Below are 21,495 nucleotides of genomic sequence, written 5' to 3' on the forward strand. Positions count from 1 at the left end.
AGACGTATTCAGAACCTTAACATAAGCAAAAGTATCACACAACACAAACAAACTAACCAGTCAAGACAGTGGTACACATGACATTAATTACACAGTGTTTTCATCAAATGGACACCTGTCAAATTGTGCCAAAGCTCCTTCTATGTTATGTTCTGTTTAAATCACTATACACAAAAGTTTCTATGAGCTTATCATCATCATGGTGGGTAACTAATAATTCTACCAAACACACAATCAGCTCCATCTTTCATAGGAGTCAGTGGTGGACCAACTGGTCTTACACGTCAGATTACTGGTATTAAAACTGCAAAGCTTAAACCATCTGCAATCTGTAAACACTTTTGGTGGGAATCATCATGAATATTCAATTCTTCAGAGAGAAAAAATTGGCTAACGACACTGTAGTCAATAGTGGACTTATTTTGGTCTGTGTGTGAATAGTTTGAGGAGTCTGCTGGGGGAAAAGTACAGCTGGGTTCATCCATTCACCCCGTTTCCTGTATGTCTCTAACATATCCAGCTCTAAAGTACTGCACAAGGATAGATGGTTTTCATTGTTTTTGCTACAAGTGATCCGTGACATTGTTTCAGGATTACCTTGTAAGTCAAAAAGTGAACTGGCGTCTGTGGCTTTCTCAGACGGTGCCTGGGTGATAGGTCGTAGGAATGAACGGTAGCCCTTCAAAATGGCTGCCATGAATCGTAGGAAGGCTTCCTGGATCTCCAGCTCCAGCGTGTGGAGGCTCTTGCCGCAGCTCAACTCCGATGAATCACTCATGCTCAATTCCAGCAGCCCATCAGGTCTGTGCTGACCTGAGGACAGAGCAAAAATGATTTTAGTGGTAGTCACTACATATTAGAATATCTAGCTTCATGTCAAAATAGAGGTTGAATCATTATTTCAGGCCGAGGTTGGTGATAAAAATGTTCCATTTGCATTTTGATTAAGTTGTTATGATCAAAGTATATGGACTAAAGGGTCTTACGCCTGTGCACTGCCTCTAAGTGTATAAGTAGGTATTCATATGGCAAACAAGGATTAGGATTACATAATTACAATAAATCAACTTGAGTTGATATCCCGGGTTCTGAAGGTCTGTGAGGTTTTAAATGTCTCAACTAAAACCTCTGGCAGGCCTATCAATATTCAGCACTTCTGGCAGCAACTGGGTAGATTTTCAACTTCACTGAATCAGAAAATTGATTTATTCAATTTCTACAGCTCAACAAGCAGCAGGTTTCACGGTCTTTCACAGTGAGCGTGCTCCATGAACAGCAGGAAAAGTTGACAATAACACAATGATCTGAGGGCAGACGGGTAATTAGGAAATTATGCTATGATGGGATTATTGCTGGCTTTCAATTTGCTAATTGGATTCAATAGAGAACAAATTGTAAAGACAACAGAATCAAAAACTGAGGATGATGAATGAAGCAGAACAAACTCTGTGAGGACGTTAGTTAGCCACATATTTTCTTTTTTTTTTATTGATCACACTGAACATTAGAAAAGGTAGAAACTTAACAAGCCTAAAAAGCCTTACAAAGTTAAAACAGAATGGGAGAGGAGATTGAGGGTGTTTTCATATGTGCTTCGTACTGTGCCTCAGTACAATCAAGTCTATCCAGGTATGAACACATGAACCATAATCAAGACCACCTGCTCAAGTGTTCCTAGGCAAGGTTTGTTGATCTGTACCCAGGTATGGTACACAGTGTTAACACTAATCAAACAAACTGGACTTGGAGGTCAAGTGTACTGGGGCTCCAGTCGCTTTCGGCCCCACCACTGCCTCCTTTACCAGCCTTTATTCAACTGAACAAAAATAAAAACAACCACAAAATGGAAATGTTTTTTGAAAGTGTATTTCACCATGAAATCAATACAATAAAATCAAACAACTGACACATGTGTACATCAATTTGTTCCACCAGTTCATATATCAACTCGGTACTCACCATCAACCAGCTGCTGGTATAGATTGCTCAGCACATTCATTAGGTTTTTACAGGCTTTCTTTGGCAGGATCTTCCATGTGAGGGCTCGCTTATCTTCATTGCTGGAAAAGTAGAGGCACACCACTGAGCTCTGGAGAGGCTGAGAGGCCAAAACTAACATGGACAGTGCTCGGCGGCCGGGGAGAGTTTTCAGACCACCCTAACGCTGTCTGGCTGGTAATGAGGCCAAAAGTGATGTGAACCGTTACTGGCCTTACCTGACGTACCAGAAAATTGCATTCTCTTCATATTAAAACAAGTCTGACACTACAAAAATAACCATTTCCATCACGGCTCCAGGAAAATGGCCTGGGTCTCTAAACTTAGAACTCATGACCTGGCAGTAATGTGGTCTGGAAAAAAATATGCAGCAAAGGAAACAATGTTGGGCTTTTAGCTAGAGGTGCTGAACGTTATATGTGTGGCTCACAGCCCTGTGGTTAAACCCTACACACAAAACATCTAATATTCATCATGAAAAGACAAATTAAGTTCTGACAAAAGAAAAAGTTTATTCAATAGCTTTTCTAACTAACTATAACCATGGGAGGATTTTTGGGTATTGTGCTCACTGGAAGATGGTGTTTGTGTCCAGGTCCACACAGCTCACGTCTGGCGGGGGGTCATAAAGATCAAAGTAGCGAGAGTCCACTCCAACAATAAATGGACAGGGAGCGCTCAAAACGTCAGCCAACGCCAGGGGACACAGGGGAATATACGGGCACGGCCAATGGAATGGGAAGATCATCTGAGAGGAGGGATGAAGATGAAGGGTTTATTAGTGTTGTTTCAAATTGGTAAACACAGTAACAGTATATATGACATCAATGAAACTGGAAAAGACAATTTCACAACATAACTATTAGCACTGTACGTTAGAGAGGAAAAAACATTTACTAAAGCAGAGAGGAGGACAACAGCATGAGGAATGTGAAGTGAGATGAAAGCAGTAACTTACAGACACCAGAGCTTCAGTGACACTGGTCAGTACGGCCGGTCGTAATGAGTGGACCAGGATCTTATGTTCAGTGACGGCAAACACCAGCAGTGTGACAGGCGTTCTCCGGTCCGAGGTTTTGGAGCAGTGTGGAGAATCGACCACCACTACAAAAAACACAAAATTATGGTTCAATGAAAATGTACGTTATTGCTCATATAGGTAGAAGGAACTTTGTCCATACTCTGGACCAGTGTTGTTGAGTCACTAAATCTTGAATCTGAGGTCCCCAGTGTCAGAGTCTGAGTCACCAAAGAACACACATACAGCCCTTGCACAAAATTGAGTAATGTTACATTATCAATATAGCCATCTATACCTTATGTCAAATTATTGTAGCAAACTTACATGTCCAAATGCAGTCAATGCTCGAGTCCAAGTCCAAGTCACCGGTGCTAAAGTACCAGTCAAGTCACCACTCGGATTCAACTCTGAGTCCTGGACTAAGCACTTCAACACCTCTCCTTAGAACAGCAATCACTCTATCATGTAAATCTGATATTGGCGATTTGTGTTTTTTTTCCTATGAGTATTAAGAGAGTTCAAAACTGATGATATAAAATAAATATCTACAGTATTTAATCCCTCTCTATCTCTTCTCAGTGAAATGTATCTAACAAGTTTCAACAAACCACCCTTAAATATCCCCAGAAACACCAAGGTTGAGAGAAATATTGTATCTGAAATATGTTGTTTGGCACATACACTGCATCCTTGGGTCAGTCAAAAAAACTAAATGTATCATCCCTTTAAATCTGAGCACAAAATCTACGGCATCAGATATCACTAGAAAATCTTTAGGCACAGCTGCTCCTACCTGAGCGGTAAAGGAGAAGACACCGGCTGGCTCAACATCAGGCTGTCATGAGGGGAAAGCTGTGGAAAAGCTGGCAAGTGAGATAAAAACCAACCGAGCAAAAAATCGCCTGCACTGAATTATTTAAATATTCCCATCCATGATGGAGGACTGAAACTACTGCAACACACAAGCAATCTACAACACCTTCAGAAAACAACAACATTACCTGCAAAATTACCCACTTCTGACAAAAACACAATGGGACAAACGTCACAAGAAACTCTTGCAACTAAAAACTTACCTGCACAAGGATGCGAGGCCTCTGAGAGGAAGGGAAGGGAACTTTGTGCATAAAATGAGAAATGTGCCTGCAAGGAAGAAGAATTAGGAGGATGTGAGACCAAAAATAACAGCAGTAGGCGACTGAATAATCCGTCAATGCACCCTTCTCAGACAGGTACAAATCATGAGCAGCAGTAAAACATAAAAAAGCATGAATCTCAGTTGCACATTACTTGACCAGGATAATATCATGTAAATATCCAACCTTAAAACACTTGGCCCTGGTAGAAAGAACAACTGCTGGTGGTGTATGTTCCATTTATGGACCCATTTTGTCATTAGGTATATTTTTCTTTTACCCAGACTTTTACCTCGACCCAAACATAAAAACGACACATTAAGCAAGAGTCTGTAAGGGCTGGGTTAATGCATCCACACAATCAACGTCATTGATAGAGATGTCTGCATCAAGTCAAGAAAACAAGCTGTAGAGTCCAAATTTTTACTTTTTATCCCCATCCAAGCATGATACATTAGGATTATTAACAGGCTGAACAAGTAACTTATGTATCACCCCATTAAAAATATGATTAAATATATCCATGTCATACCATTTTATGTCAACTTCTTCAGTAAATATACTGATTCTCCAGTTCAGGGAAAGGGTATTTTAATTAATCTACTCATTTGCTAATTTATTAGGTACACCTAGATAAAACTAATGCAGTATAATACAACAGTCCTGCAATAAATCCTTTTCTATGTGTCACAGCAAACCTTATGAATTCAGTTCAGTATTTTCTGATCAGGTATTTAACAAATAGGAGCTATAATTATTAATGTAGGAGTAACATGGAAATAGTTGAAAGAAAGAAAGAAAGAATGCTGCACGTCTGTCAACTTAAAACTATTAATTGAAAGAAATTCACATCATCAGGTAATGCAGCATTTTAAGAGAAAAGGATAAGTATTTAAAACTAGCAAGAACATAAATAAAGAGACAAAACAAAACACTAACTTTTCGATGGGCAGGGCATGTGGGCCAGAAATGGAGTAGCGATAGAGGAATGTCAGGAACTTGCGAAAAGCATCAAAGAATGGCCAGTGGGAGAGCAGACAGATACACTTGTTGGTGTAGACCGAGCGGGGGTTGGTGGTGGTTGTGCTGCTGGTGGTGGTGCTGTCAGTGGCTGCAGCTGTAGTGTTGGAGGAGGAGGAGGAGGGTTTGTGTGGATCCAGGCTCAGGAGGCCGAGTTGGGAGAGCTGCTGATCGGTCAAACACTCCAGCGGGTAGGGCTCGTAGAACTGAATGGCAGCACCATACACCTGAAACAGGAGACATGTTGGTTACACAGCTTTCCACGTGCAGTTATATCATGTTAACTGCATCACTCTGTTGATGTGTTTATGGTGTGACAGTGCCACACTCTATATTGGACTTTCGTTCAAAGGTCATTTTGGCAAAGCATTTCTGGCGGCCTTATGTAGAAATGTGCAGGTCAGAGGTCACCACATGTCAGCTTATCTAGAGTTTGACAAATGACCTGACCAAATAATGGTAATAATGAAAAGCAGCAGACAATTTAGAAACCTCTATGCAGTCCTCTGAATCAACCCTGCACTTTTAAATAAATGGAAACATTGATGAGCATAGAAATAAAGTGAGTATAGTGCATCACTGTTTAACCTTTATTGAACGTCAATACCATGAGAGCTAACTGTGGCCAAACAAACAGCAGTTAGCTGAGCCAGTATCAACATTCGGCTGAATAAATCCCCTCTGTGTCCTGGAAATATGACAATCTCCCAGTTCAGGCAGAGATCAAAGCTAACTGGCTTATCTGCGTGTGTGTGTGTGTGTGTGTCTGCATGTTTGAAGTTATATAGTATGACCTGCATATTTAAAAAAGGGATGTGTATACATTTCACTGCACTACATTTATCTGACAGCTATCATTATTAGTTGCTTTGCAAACTAAGATTTTTCAAACAAAGCATATGACCACTTTTTTCTAAAAACATTATGCACTATTACAGATTAAATTATCTAACAGCACATAAAGTTGTTCAAATTTGCTCAACCTTGATCATCTACAATAGTAAAATGCTGCTTACATGTTAATGGAAGTACTAATGATAATCCAAAAACTTAACGTAACGCTGTCAAGGGCCATCCTGTATGAGTACTTTTGTGATACTACAGGAATGCACCACTTCTTGCACCTCTAAGTTTAAAGTTGCCACCAGACGTGGGTTGACAAATAGAGCTGTGGGTTTCAACATTACCGTATGCATGCAGAGATGAGTGTTATGGTTAAAAGAATCACTGTAAGTCTCAGAAAAACACTGGTCAACAGGTGACGCCTAAGCTAAACATGAGGAGTCTGCAGACTGCCAGAGTCCTGCTGAGGCTCCCTCTGACCTTGCCCAGTAAAACACAAGTCAGCATACACATTGTCCTCACCAAATATCCCCCTGCATGTGCTGGCTGTCCAAACTCACATGCAGACACACACACACACACACACACACACACACACAAACACACACCTGTATACACACAAACTTGACTCAGCAGCCCGCCAAGGGTTTGGCACCAGTGATCACTCCTGACCCCTAACTGGCCTTGTTTGGCAGAGCCACTGCTATCTAAACATCAGTCAGCCTTGGATGTTGTTTGTTTTCAATCACGATTGTGTTTCACCACATAATTCACTAATATGTGTCAACATGAGCCTCATCCCAACTGGACAGCTTTCCAAACCCACAAACCAGCACAGGGAGAAGGGGCTTGTGCTTAGATCTGGAAACTGAAGAAGAGGATTTTTGCTCCCTGTTCTCTGGTAGAAGGTCAGTTGAAGCATTTATTGCTACAAATTCTGAACAAAATCAATCAGTAAGCTTGGTGCACACTACTTATTGTTGAGATTTCGGGACTGTGTGTATCGGCTTATCTAGACATGAACCTGTATATCCACAGGAGTATAAGTCCAGCTTTGGAGCCTTTAAGAGCCTAAAAAAGGCCCTGGACTGTATGTGAGCCATTTATACATACTGAGTGTACAGTGTAGGGCTGCAACTAAAGGTTGTTTTCATTATCCATTAATGTGCCAGTTATTTTAATTTTCTCAATTAATCATTTGGTCTATAAAACATAAGTAAACAGTGAAAAAAATGGCCCAAGGTGACCTCAATGTCTAGTCTTGTCCAGCAACAATCCAAAAACTCAAAAATATTTGATTTACTACGAGACCAGCAAAAACAGCAAATTCTCACATTTGAGAACATCGAACTATTTTAACAGGTGGTTACTTCAACTGATTGTTGCAGCTCTAATGGAGAGCCTGTGATGGATTTTAAGAGAATATGTTAGTAACATGCAACGTATCCAAAAACTGTTCAGGATTTCAAGTCTTCAATTGCTTTTACTTGATACAGAAGTGCCTAAGTATTTCTGTCCAAACTGTATTTAATACTCCAGTTTCAGGCTGCTGGTTCATCCATCTTTGCAGTAACATAAAATGAGAATGACAATCAATATATCCTCCTAATTACTAGAGGACTTTTACTTGGGTTTGTAAATTATTATGTTTGTTTGTATTACTGACAACATGTTAAAGACAAACATTTGGGGGAAAAAAGAAGAGAAAAAGAAAACAGAAAATGCTATTTACAGTAATCCAGTTTATCCAAGCCTCTGAAGCACAGTCACTTTAGTATTCAGTTTATCTATTGTTTCTTTTTTTCAGCCATAAGAAAGACTTGATGTAGAGGTGCAAGGTTTTCAACAAACAATGGCAACATGCATGCCTGACCCACTTTCCCTTCTGGCATCCAGAGCACTGTGGTTTTCTCATTCCCCACTGTGGTCACGTCAGCTGTATAGAAGGCAGTTACAGTCTGTTGATGAGGTCTAACGGTCACTGCCAGCCTCTCATACCTGCTGCTGCTACTGAGACATTTAGATGAGAGAGAAAGAGTAAGAAAGTAGGACAGAAGACACTTCACAGTCTTACCTTCTCTCCAGAGGCTCCAGTGAGGACAAAGGTGGAAAAAACAGGGAGGGAGTATTTGGTGTTAGCTGGCCAACACTCGATTGTGGCCCCCATGGGAAGGCAGAAGAGTGGGACAGACTCTGGCAATGGGAATGACTCATAGTCCTCCTCTGGATATCTGCTGAATAAACCTAACAGAGGAAAAAACAACAACAACAAAAAAACAAACAAACTGAGAACTCAATTTAGAAAGCTACTAAGTGCAACTTCCCCCCTGTGATTACCAATTAAGAGATAATGTAGATGCAAAACTGCCTTTCCAGTAAGCTTAAAATGAAACAAAACAAGCTTAATTTATTCTAATCACAGTGATACTGTACAACTTTATTGGGTCAGTGAATAAGAAATCAGCGCTCGGTAATTAAGCCTTTGGGTAATTAGTCACTGTCAATAGGTACTAACAAGAAACGATGAAGCAGTGATTTTATTTTGTGCACTTTCTTAAATCTGTGCTACATTTAACTTTGGCACAAACTGTGCTAAAGACAGCTGCAGGAAAAGTTTGTAATTTGAGTGACATTGAGTGACAAACCTTCAAACTGTCAAACTGCTAACATGTTTTAGCAGAGGTTCAATACATACGTTAAAGTGCATAAACTGCTCTACAAACTTTAACATACATTTCCTGAAAACAATAAGAATAATTCCTGCACACTGTCTCACTGCTGAAATATTTTTAGTTTACGAGCTGCCTCAATCATCCAGTCAGAAATTAGCATTAAGAAATTCAGAAAGATACAAAAATCAAAAATCTCAAGTTTAAAAAATAGTAAAGAGTGAATAAATTTCAGAGGAAACATACTGGTATTATCATGAGTCTTACAATGAAATTTATCACACAAAATCCACACAAGTCAAAAGGAGAAGAAAAGCTGGGGCAAAACTGGGACATATTTTCATAAATATGTTTTAAAGAGGTTTCGATTTCACCTTCTGATCAATTTGGAGCCAGCAGTTTGTGATACTGTTGAACTGGGTTGCATTATACAGAAGTGTTTCTTGATGTAAACAGTCTGGATGAAATAATAAAAACACCTGTTAGTATTATGCAACAGCAGCACAAACTACATCCTCCACACTGTCTGTAAAGTTGAATCAACACCTCTCTCTTTTACTGCATTTTAATCTGTTGTTGGGTTTTATTCATTTTCTCTTAAATCTCTCATTTCCCTTGTATTTAAATTGATTTTATGCTAGGATTAATTATTCCTTTATTTATGTATACTTGTGTTGCTAATCCATCCTTGCTCGTTTGTAAAGCAATGGTCAAATCCTGTTATTTTAAAATGTGCTACATAAATAAAAATGACTTGATTTGACTCTGCAACTGTTCCAACAAAAATTTAACATTATAACCTTCATGAAGGGGAATTTATTGAAGAACTGTTGTGTTGAAGTGCATTAGCTTTAGCTAGCTGTACCTAAGAATTTGCTAACTGAGTATATGATGATTTCATTTCAGCCAGTTCTCCACCCTAAAAATGTGGCTACTATATCGTGCACACTGAGGAATGTCCTGTGTATGCACTTCTCTGCCACTAAAATGTGTGCATTCATATTTGTCACTTCATTCCAATGAAAACCATGTATCCACCAACAAAACAAACTTAGCGTGTTCATTTGGTTTGTCTAGAAACAAAGTCAGATGTTGCAAAACACATCTGTTTCCAAAACTCAAAGCTGTGTGATGCGTGTTGGATTTTTCCTGGCTTGAAATGTTGAAAATAAACTTCATTTCTTTAAGCTGACTCATCCGAAGCATTAGTGAGGAACAGATAGGATCGCTCCATTCACAGTCTGCTGCATACTCAAGGCATGCACAACAAAACATCAGCCAGCCAGTCTGAGGCTGAGCTGAACACAGCCACACTGAGCCAACAGTGTTATCAGAAAATGACAATCTTCTGTCAGTGTTTCTGGCACTGAAAAGTCAGATGGATTTAATGTGAAATAAGCTTCATTTTACCATTACATGCATGGCAGCCATTTAAACCTTTTAAAGAGGAAGAATACTGGCGTGCAGAGGCTTATCTCATCACTCCAAATGTGAGGCATCAACATGCTTCAACAAGCCTGAACACGCAAGTACAGCTGTTGGAGAATTCCCCCATGCAGCCAATTTACTCTGCAGCAGACCCTCCTCTCTCTAGAGACGTTCCTGCAACAGCTCAGTTGTAACACATACAGAAACAAGTCATATGTTTAATGCAATAAATATTTATCACTCCAAAATTAACTGTGAATCATTTTTAGTACAACTTGTCCAATTTATTGTTCATACAACTGCAGTGTAACTCTCCAAATGTATCTAAAATTACCCTCATTCTCTGATCATTCAATTTTCCTCACACAAGAAGTCGGTGAAAGAGAAAGTATTTACAGACAACACATTATTTGATAACTTGTATCACAAGGAACAGAAGGTACACATCAGTATTTGGATCTGTGTGCACCGGTAGTTAAGGGATTAGGAAGGCTTACCTGCTTTGTAGGCTATTGTGTTGGTTTTAGCCACAGACTTCTTATAACACAGGTAGACAGAGGAGCCCCACTAAAAACAAGAGCAAAATGGGAAAAGTTAGCATGCTCCTTGTCCCTTTGAGCCAATGAGGAACAAAATGCATAATCACAAGTTCCAACAAATGTGGACCAGTAGTTCAGCTAATCCTTTTAAAAGCTGAAATAATGAACTAATTACCTCAAAACAAGTTGGATCAATATTTTTAAAATACCATTTAAGTGTTTTTTCTTCCTCCCTCCTCCATTTATCATCTCACAACCCCTCAGATTTATCTCGTGACCTTTACAAGCGGCCTGCCCCTAGGTTGGGCACTTCTGGAATAAACTACCAGAGTAGCTAATAAAAGAAAAATGCAACTTATGCACTGATACATCGATTGTAATCATCTGCATACTTTTGATTCTTTGAGTACATTTTTCTGACAAAGCTTTTGCTTAATTAGCATTTCTAATGCATGACTTTTACTTTCAATGGGGTATTTTTACATTTTACATTGTTGCTTTGGTACTTTTAAAGCAACATAACATAGCTTTTGCTGAGCAACAGTGGCTTCTGCAACCAAAAGTGGTAATTATGTACAGGACACTGGTGCATTCAATTCTGTTGAGTCCAAGCAGCTATGAGCATGGAAGCATTCCACCCCCAGAAACTAACAACTCGCATACAGAGAACAGAGCCTTTCAATCTCTTGACTGGAGCTCTGACTGCGTAGTCCCATTTGCTGAATGTACATCGAACAGTGTATATTACCCATGATCCCTGGCTAGAGCAGGAAGTGCTGTAACTGTAACAAATGCACCAAACTCTGTTTATAATTCTTAATATTTTCAAAGTTTCCTGGGTTGATATCGGAGCAATGGTTTTTAATTACTTTTAAGTCTTTTTAACTGATCTACAGTTTAGCATTAGTCTTAAACTTGCTGGGCCTGATTCCAGCAGTGTAAGCTGCTGACTATCATTGTTAGAGGGAGATTCTGAGCCTGTTATCTTAAAGTAAGATATTTACATAGTGTTGCTTTAAATGATCTGAATACCTCTTCCACCACTTAAGCCAGTCAGTGTAATGAATAAATACAGAACAAACATGTAAAACCCCTTCAACAGTTTAGACACACTCATTCCAAACAAAAGTCCAACTACACTCAGGAATGTGCAACTAGTAATTAAACTATTAGTATGAAGAAAGAAGTGATGATACATCTGATAAACACACATTTGTGATAATTAGTCACTGTGAGGGGAAGCAGGGTCTTAACTAAAATCTGCATTAAATCTTTAACAACTAGGAGTATACTTCCAGAGCTGCACTGAAAATTTTAAATGATCTTCACAGCTCCTACAGTTGTCAAATTGAAAAATTAGTGTAGCTAAATCCCAGTTTTATTGTAGAATCCTCATCTTCTCCTTCATGCACCACAAGTTTCTGTAGATTTATGTAGTAACATTTCCAGGCACACTTACTCTCTGCTTGCAGAGATTTTTAAGACACATGTGCAGCAGCCACAAACTCAGTTTCTCAGGGGGTCATCTGGTTTATGAAATGCCAAATGTAGACCATGCTGACACAGGAAAGACTTTTACAATATCTGTGTGTGTGTGTGTGTGTGTGTGTGTGTGTGTGTGTGTGTGTGTGTGTGTGTGTGTGTGTGTGTGTGTGTGTGGTGGGTGGGTGGGAGAGAAGGAAGCAACAGACATAAAGAGAAAACGACAGTGGAGTGGAAAGAGACAGAGATGTTTTTCTAAAGCACAAACACTGGGTGAGGAGGAAACCAAACTCAGGAGTAGACACTGTGAAGCTCAAGGGACTCCACTTCCCTCTTAGAAAAGAAACAAGACTGAAGCAACACAAACACACAGACACACAGTATTAAAAAAATTCCAGAGGCAATGTAGGATGGTTTTACACAATTTCCCATATTTGGATGCTCTAGCCAGTTCAAACATCTCACCTAGGGGCTGAAATCTCTCTCCTAAATACTGAAAAACTAAATTAACTCCAAAAAAGAATTAACAGGTGAGCTCTGCCCTGCACAACTCTGGACTATCTTTATGCACAAAAGACACAGAGAAGGTGTATGTAGCTCTAGGCAATTCTTCCAACACAACACTCCAACACACTTTCAAAACTCTTTAAGAGAAGAAAGTGTAGCAGCTAATATCTGTCAGTGTTTGATCAGACATGCTCATTGTCATTGCAATTAGGCTCAGCGTCATCTTGTATTGCCAAAGCTCATTTCACTGGTTTAAAAGTCTCCTTTAAAACATGTGGAGGAGGATTTGAGGGGAACTGAGTTGAGGATTCAAGACTTCTGACTGTGTTAAAGAATATGTTGACATTTTGAGTTTCAGACAAGGCTCTGACAAGATAAAGCAAAAGTCTACTGAATTCCAAATGTCATGGAGTAACTTTAAAGAAAAAACTTCCACCCTCATACCCGTTAATAGTTGATAATACTGTGTTCAACACATTCTGAAAGTTGCTCTGTAATGACGCATTTTTCATTTTTTGGGTGCCAACTAGCCCTCAGACTACCCCCTCTACCTCAACTACCTATTTCCTTCATTTTCAAGAATTCCCTTTAACAACCACAGCACTGTGCAAAAACTGTTTTTAATTTCTTATCCATCATATAGTACTATCAGGGAGGTGTCTGACTGGTTTGATTTGTCCAAATTTGGTAGCATGAGACAACAACCCCAAACACACAGCCAGAGTCTATCTTCAGAGACAAGAAGAACAAGGAGTCCTGCAACAGATGGTATGGCCCTCACAGAGACCTGATCTCAACATCATGGAGTCAGTCTGGGATCACATGAAGCAACAGGACACACTGAGACAGACAAAATCCACAGAAACTGTGGAAGATAACTGTGGCAGGTTCTACATGATGGTTGCAACAAGCTACCTGACAAGAACCTTGAAAAACTTTGTAGGTGTACTGAGGAGAACTGGTGCTGTTTTTAAGGTAAAGGGTGGTCACTGCAAATACTGATCTGTTTTTTTCTGTTTACTTCAGAGATGAATAAAAACTGCTCATTGCATTAGTTTTGAAAGTATCCTCACTTTACAGCATTTTTCACACAATTTCTGCGCAGTTCTGTACATCAGAGGAGCATGGGCAAGTAAAGTTCTGCCATGTATGGACACAAATATAGAATAGAATAGAATAGAATAGAATAGAATAGAATAGGCTTTATTGTCACTGTACAGCTAAGTACAACAAAATTGTGGGTATATAATTTGTTATTAAACAAGGTATCTGATGGGTAAATGGTAAATGTACCGCATTTATATAGAGCTTTTCAATTCTTAACAACCACTTAAAGCACTTCAAGCTACAGGTCACATTCACCCATTTACACACGCATTCATACAGCAGATACAGTGGATTACCGGCGCTAACTCCTGAGCCACAGCTGCTAGATACATGGCACTTTAATGTATCATTGCTCTGGGTGTAGAAATTGGTCTCTTCCCCTCTCCTGCGACAGATTTATCTTTGTATAATTGTTAGATGTTCTGACAAAATAAGCAGCTCTAGAGAGATGCCCTTTCTGACTCTGAGTGACTGACATCAAAATTTGTTTGTTTACTGTTGTTCAGAACTCCACTGCAGCAGTACCTGGCAGCTTAATGGTTAAGACATATACCAAATTATATGCATTATCAACATGTTCTCTATATATCAGTGTCTCTCTTACCATGCTGCTGTTGAGATTCCTCTCCACTTTGCAGAAGGTGTGGGGAGGTGTCTCTCCCTTGCTCGGGATGATGATGCAGATGTCGGTGACAGCCAGGGCGGCGTGGGGCTGGCTCTCGGGCGCCCGGCGATAGGTGACATAGATGCGCTGGGACGAATTCCCGCTGATGTTGGCTGGACGACCGCAGGGTGTGGTCTGTATGAGGTGGCAGCCCTGCTTTAGCCGCTCCTTCCACTCATACAAGACGCTGGGTGGATGGGGGGGGGCAGAGAGCGGTAGTCAGCCAAACAAAACTCCACATCATCATCTTCGTATTAGTGTGATTACCATGTATAATTAATCAACACAGTATGCAGTCATGATCTCACTGGATCAATTAGGTGGAGCTCCACATTTCATTGTACCATTGGGCATTTATCCCAGTTTTTCAGTGGCTGACAGAATGGAGCTGATTAAACCAAATGTCTGCTTTGTACCTCATGACCTGAAAAGCAACATTTAGTGAAATTCACAGAAAACCAGTCACAGATCTATGAGTTTCTGGAGCAGCAGTGGCAGAGTGCACAGATGTCTCCCTAACTTCAAGCTCAGGGCCACTTTTAAACTCAGTAATTGAGGGTAACAGGAGCCTACATGTACAGTAATGACAATATATGAAACTGTGTTGAGTTGTTATTACCGCCGGTCAAAGAGGCTATGTTTTCACCTATGTCTGTTTGTTGGTTGGTTGGTTGATTTGTTTGTGTTTCTCAGCAGAATTATGAAAAAAAGTAACAAACTGCTTTGCACCAAACTTGGTGGAGGGATGGGGCATGGGTCAGGGAAGAACCCATTAAATTTCAAAATGGATCTGGTTAAAGGGGCGCATAAAACCTATAAAGACGTGTAGGTCTGTTTGGCCTTTTTGGAGGTGTGCGCTCTACTGCATGCCACTCTAGTCAGCAAGAGTTTCTGACTGACAGGTGAAGACAGAAGTGAAACTTAAGCAATTTTAAAACATGTTTTGCATTCTCCTCTTTCACTTAGAATAAATAATCAGTATGGAAATGTTTTAGTTTATTTGTGACTCATAGTACTGATACCTGGTGGTAAAATGCTGACAATTTTTGGCATCTCTAACTCTAAAATTACACCTCCTGCAACACAACTGCAATATGTTTATCCCTATCCACTCACTTCTCACAGTCCCCTTCTTATCTATGGACCGTGCTTTAAACTGGAGCACTCTTTGACCTAAATGCACAATTGATATTGTTGTGCAATTGTACTGCGTGGAAGAGGAAGTCTTTTGCTTTTAAATAAACTTGACAAAAACCATAAATCTACCTAAAATCTGAATATTTTTTTCTCCTATTAAGAATTTTTACATGACAATTCAATTCAATTTTGAACACATGTGATTTGCTGTAAATGAGTGTTCTCCTACAATATTGTCAGTACACTGTCAGTCAAAACATATTAACCCAGTAGAGTATTACATTGAGGCACAAGAGGACACTCACACAAAGCACTTACAGGACAAGTACTCAGAGGTACATAATCATAGCAGTAATTTTAAACATCCCTCTTTGTGCTTCCATTATGTACTTATCATCCATTACTGCTTCAAGTGGAACTCGACAGGCATTTTGTGGCACTATCTGAAAGCTGAAAAGAGAACAGAATTTAAAGTGGTCAGCTGTGGGATTTTTTATTTTGTCTGTTTTTCCATTTCACTGCTCAATGCTGTGATGATTCTGCCCTGCTCACCACAGGGCCAAACACTGTGTGCACATCTTCCTCTGCTGCTTTGCCAGACTGGTTTTTGTAGCTTCAGTCTCCTCTGTCAGACCAGTGCAGTTGACATTTTTCCTTTATTGGTGACAAAGCCAATTCAATAGAATTTTAGGTTGCCCTTTGTGTTTGGTAAATTAGACTTTAACACCTCTCCAAACAGCTGCAGTTGTGAAAGCAGGTCAGGGTTTTGTGCAGTATTTTCTAAAGGAGGTGGCCCACCGCCACAAGAAAATAACATAATAAATCATTAAAAGACTTATGACATACAACATTCATTTTCAGTGAAAAAGAGCAGAGGTGCTGTTTCACACAGAGAAAGTCTTTATTTAACAGGTATTCTTTAGGCGTGTCAGTGTTTGGGTTGATTACCGTCTCTGCTTAAAGGGATAGTTCGGATTAATTGAAGTGGGTTCAAATAATCCGAACTATCTCCTTACCAATTTACAGATGGAAACCCTGGAGGCGCTGCAAATTGAAATTAATCTGACCACTGTTCATAGATAATACTAATTATTCCAACTGCTGAGCAAGAATTCACCACAACATGAAGCAATGAGTGAAAAATGCTACACCTGCACACACACACCAACCGCAGCTTCCCATTAGTTCTAGCAGTGTCTGGGAAGTGCAGCCCCTCTGTACTATCAGCACACAAAAGCTGCTGATACGGTCTGAGCAGAGCCTCTGTGTGTCAGTGCCTGATAAGCACAAGACTCTGTAGTGTCAGAGGCCAGTATTAGCCTCCTTAGCATTGTCACCACCTGCCTCAGTCAGCCAGAGGTGTGAGAGGACTGAACAAACAGTATTGAATTCACACAGCTCAAAAGATGTTGCTGAGGAGGACACCTGTTAACAGCGTTTCCCCCTATTGCCCTCTTTTTGACAAAATCACAATGGGGAAATGCTGCGAGGCAGAGCGTTTCTGCTGTGGAAAACTGCTGCACAGGAGGAATTTTCAGGCAGAGCAAAGCACTTTCTAAAGTTGAGAGCGCTTACTGCTTAGAACAGACATGATATGGAGAACGTTTTAGATGGGAACTGAACTCCTCACTCACAATAGCAAGGAACAGCGGGGCAGAGTTTCACAGTCAGTAGAAAGCTGACTGTTTTAGAAACAACAGCAGCTCATCATCACTAGGAATGGAAAAAAGAATGCTTATGGTGACATGTTGTAATGCATGCAGTACACGTGACTGTGTATGTCGAGTAGGCTCAGATTCATTTCATTGTTTATTTTGGAGCTGACCAGTAGATTAGTCAGTTAGTTGGTAAAAATCATCATCTGCAACTGCTTTGATAATTAAATCAAAAATGCCAGACATTTTCCCACTTCTTATTTGCAAAGGTTGTTGTTTTTCTCTCATGTGAAAGTTAATTTAAAATCCTTAGGTTTTGGACAAAATACAGCTTTTGAAGATGTTTTAGGACATTTCATTGGCTAAACAATTAATTGGCTAATTGAAAAAAATCAACAGATAATGAAATTAATTAGTTGTTCCTTTTTAAATTTTAGTTGTCTTGCCTGAATTTCAGGAATTTCAGCAAAATAAACTAGGAGTTGCTTTTGGTGAGTATATTCTATAGAGAAGAAGAATGAATGAATGGAAAGAACATGGTGGAAAGCTGTTTCCTTCAGATTCAGCTTTTATCTTTTACATGACCAAGCATGAAAACTACTAGCTAGCTTTTTGTAGAGGAGCTTTTATTGTGATACCATCATAATTATGGACAAAGTAACCTGATTGAGGCTCCACTGCCTAGAATCCCATCACACAGAGTCTGAGACACTTCCTGCTCTAAATACACTGTCCCTCATATACGTTGCCTGATACCAGTTTCAGTCATGCTGCAAAATCTTGATTGAATGGACAGTTTTCAGTGAACTTCCCCATGTTGTCACTACCTAGCTAGCAGACAGTGCATCTGTTCTGAGAATTCCAGCCACAAACAAAACACGAGTGTTGTTGGTTCTACCATCCTGATCTGCATGACGTTAATACAGGAGATTTTCAGTAAAAAAAAAAAATTTAAAAAAAAAATAAAAAGAAAGAAGAAAGAAATTTAAGACATTTTAATATCAATTAAGGTCATATTTTTAGATTAAGTCAATGCTTTAAGATTCTAAGTATCCACAGAAATCTTGTTTATACTTAGAAGAGTTGTGAAATTTTTTGCTGTTGGTAAATAACCGCAACATTTTTTTAATGCTTTTAACACAAGTACTTGGCACCACATAACAAAAAGAGAAATTAAATGCTTACCCCAGGTCAGTGAGTGGTGGCTTGTCGCGGCCTCGCCTGTAGCACAAGAAGATTTGGGGTGCCATGAGGCCGCCATTGTTGAGGTCAGCTGAATGGCCAGTCGGTGTTGTCTCTATGCAAGTGAACCCTGGCGGCACCTCCTCACCTATGGAGCGGATCACCAAAGCCACATCAGTGATGGGTGCTTTAGGCTTGGCCGTCTTGTGGCAGACGTCATCAAAGTGGATCTCCTGGTCCAACGGCTTGGACGGGTCCGTCAGACCGGCCACAACAAAGTAGTCTGCTACACGAGGGCCTTTGTCCTCCATCATCTCCCATCCCCGCCAACTGCCTGCACAGTCACAGAGGGAAGGAGGAAGAGAGACACAGAGAGGGAGAGAGAGAGAGAGAGAGAGGGAGTGGAGATTAATTTTCATTGTGGTAGCAGGTACAGACGGTTCTTGCGTCCTTGCTATGGCAGTAAAATAAAAATTCTGACAGTCATAAATCTTACTGAGGGGAGGCCAGGAGAAGGGCAAATGAGGAGAGAGGGTGAAGATGTGAGGAGGAGTGGGGTTATGATTAGGTACCAGGCAGCCATCAACAGTTCAGGTAGTTAGCTGATGATCTCTTACCAGATCGACTTTTGTACACATGACCAGTTAAAGGTTCAGTGCCCCGGCTCAAGGACATTTTGTCAAAACATGTAGCTCTGACAAGGAGAGAACATTTTGTGTTGAGGGTTTTTTCTAATAGTAAAAAGTGAAACAGCACAGTTAAAGCCAGGATGGCTTTACAAAGCTGAGCGGGTGTTTTAAGAAGGGAGCAGTGAGGTGTTTCTTCACACTTGACTTTATTCTGTCTCAATTACAGGCCAGTCCCACATAAAAACCTGCTGATTAGAAGTCTTGTGATATCATGGAGTCTATTAAGCACGGTGATAAAAGCCAAACAGCAGTTTCCTTAATCTGTCCTAAGAAGAGCATGTCCTGACTGCTCAACGTCCTCTACAACTCCTAAAGAAGCAGAAGCTGAAAGCTATACAGATGGGAGTAAGCAAGTTAGCACCAAACCCATGATGTCACCTTCAAGTTAAAAACTAGGACAGTTTTCAGGGATCTGGTGATGAAATCTATGCATAATCAGAAGTTGCTTTGAGTGAATGGATGCTGTTTTTCTGCCAGGACATCACCTCAAAAGCTCAGTCTTCAATTATCACACAGTTATGTTGAGAAATCCCACCAAAAAAACAGCACTGATCTGAGTTATAGCTGTGATCATCTCAAGTCAAGCAAAGAGATTCATGGGGTGACTCTCCACACAACAGAAGTGCATTTTCTGTTTCAGAAACACAGGAGGGAGACACACAACAAACACACTCACCACCCCCTGAGGACAGCCAGTGAATCTTAAAAGTTCAGTGCTACCTCGAACCAGCACAACAACTTGACTGCTGATTGTTTGCTGTGTCATGATCACGGTGCCATTTAAGGAAAACAGAGGAGTTGGCACCGCTGAGGTCAGAGTCTGAGAAAAAACATTAAAAAGCTTTTGGGTCAAAGACACGACTGAGAACAAAATTAATGGTGTGAGGAGAAATTAGAGCATAAATCTAAAAAAGATCTGCCAAAAATGCCTTTGCAAAAAATGATGTATTAAATGTGTGTTGTCTTGTTGTCTTTTCTTCTTTAGAAAGGCACCATTTTTTTCTTCCTTCATTTGATTTTTAGGGAAATTTGTTTCTTATCGTAGAAATGCTAATTTTTTTTGTTCAAGAGCACAACAACAATGGTAAAAAATGGTATTTTTTACCAAATTATTTTCAGTCTAAAGACACTGTTACCTTGAGCTTTGTGGCTAAGGAGCGGTTATATAATATTTCTCTTATCTCAAAGCAGGTCTATATTTTGTATAAAGTGCTGAAGAACAAAGAAATACTGTAGGTCAGTTTTGTTTTACAGTGGACTGTTTGTTTTGTGTCTTTGGCAGCCTCTGGGTGAGGTGGTATTAAGTCTCAGTCTGCCTCAGTGACCAGATTCATCACTCAACAGTGCGTCTCTGTGGGTTAAAATGAAACTTCTCCCCTGCCAATGTTCTCACTCTTCTCCCCAGTCAGTCATGCAAAAACACAAGAAAACAGTGGGTTCATGACAGCTGAAAACAGTTTGTGTGAGAAATGTGTACCTGCAAGAGCAAATACGCAGACTGTAAGAAACAAATTAATAATAAATAAATTCATACAAGTCTTGAGGTTTTCATATAAAAACAGAAATTTGCATAGACAGTAAATAGAGGATGTGAGAGCTACTTTCTTTCTTTAAAAACAAGTTGGTGTCACAGTCAGTGACTACTAATCTATTTCACTGAATCCAGATTTTGTAATCCAAGAGTTTCTGCCCAGTGTATTTCTGAATAATTCAACTGGACAAGATCTGTGATTCCAACCATATGCAGTAAGAGGGAGTGGGAAGAGAGTTTTAATTAGCAGGGTGTAGCTAGTCTAAATGCGTTGGCTCAGGGGAAAGGTGAAAAAGCTGCCAACTCCAGCCTGTGTGATGCTATGCAAGCACAGACTCCAGCTGCCACCACCACAGCAACATAAACCACTGTTTGTGCCTCCTTTTATATGCCTCACCATCAGAGATCAAAGTGACAGAATATTTGACCTCCATCACTGAATATCCTCCATCTGCACCATTGGCATTTTTGGTCTTTGCCTTTGATCAGGGGCAGTGTTAAAAAGAGTTTCTTTGTGACACATATCACTGTATAATGCACTCTCAAAAAGCACAAATAAAAAGACAGCAAAGTTATATCTGATATCTCTGTCAAATCGAGCAGATGAGATTCTGGTTTTCCAGGCAGCAGCAGATGGAGCAGAAGTCAATTTGTTCATGTATTTTCTTTAATAACAGGGTCAGTTTCTTTAGTCTAATGAGTGTTTCTGTCCATCATTAGCTGTTTCAGACACAATATTTGTTGGAGAAAAAGGTTTGTTTACACAAATCTAACTAAAGCTGGGTGTTTATTGGTATAATGAAATGATCTTTGTGGGGTCAATGAGCCAAGCTTATGTCCAAACAAAGAGCGATTTGTGTTTCTTTCTTTGGCTGTCACGTCCAGCT

At 39.9% G+C, this 21,495-nt stretch overlaps 1 protein-coding gene across 1 annotated transcript in view; it reads right to left on the reverse strand.

Moving 5' to 3' along the window:
• The window catches only part of LOC108887768 (C-myc promoter-binding protein-like), a 69,050-nt gene that overhangs the window by 34,393 nt on the left and 13,162 nt on the right, over positions 1–21,495 (reverse strand). Inside the window, 12 exon segments of the mRNA XM_051075376.1 lie at positions 598–813; positions 1,960–2,060; positions 2,571–2,746; positions 2,957–3,052; positions 3,054–3,102; positions 3,813–3,871; positions 4,096–4,162; positions 5,095–5,402; positions 8,093–8,262; positions 10,613–10,682; positions 14,355–14,601; positions 18,392–18,722. Of these exon segments, the coding sequence (XP_050931333.1) occupies positions 598–813; positions 1,960–2,060; positions 2,571–2,746; positions 2,957–3,052; positions 3,054–3,102; positions 3,813–3,871; positions 4,096–4,162; positions 5,095–5,402; positions 8,093–8,262; positions 10,613–10,682; positions 14,355–14,601; positions 18,392–18,702 (1,870 nt within the window). The 5' untranslated portion in view covers positions 18,703–18,722.

The sequence above is a fragment of the Lates calcarifer genome, linkage group LG2, assembly GCF_001640805.2.
Source record: "Lates calcarifer isolate ASB-BC8 linkage group LG2, TLL_Latcal_v3, whole genome shotgun sequence".
In the NCBI taxonomy this organism is placed as follows: domain Eukaryota; kingdom Metazoa; phylum Chordata; class Actinopteri; family Centropomidae; genus Lates; species Lates calcarifer.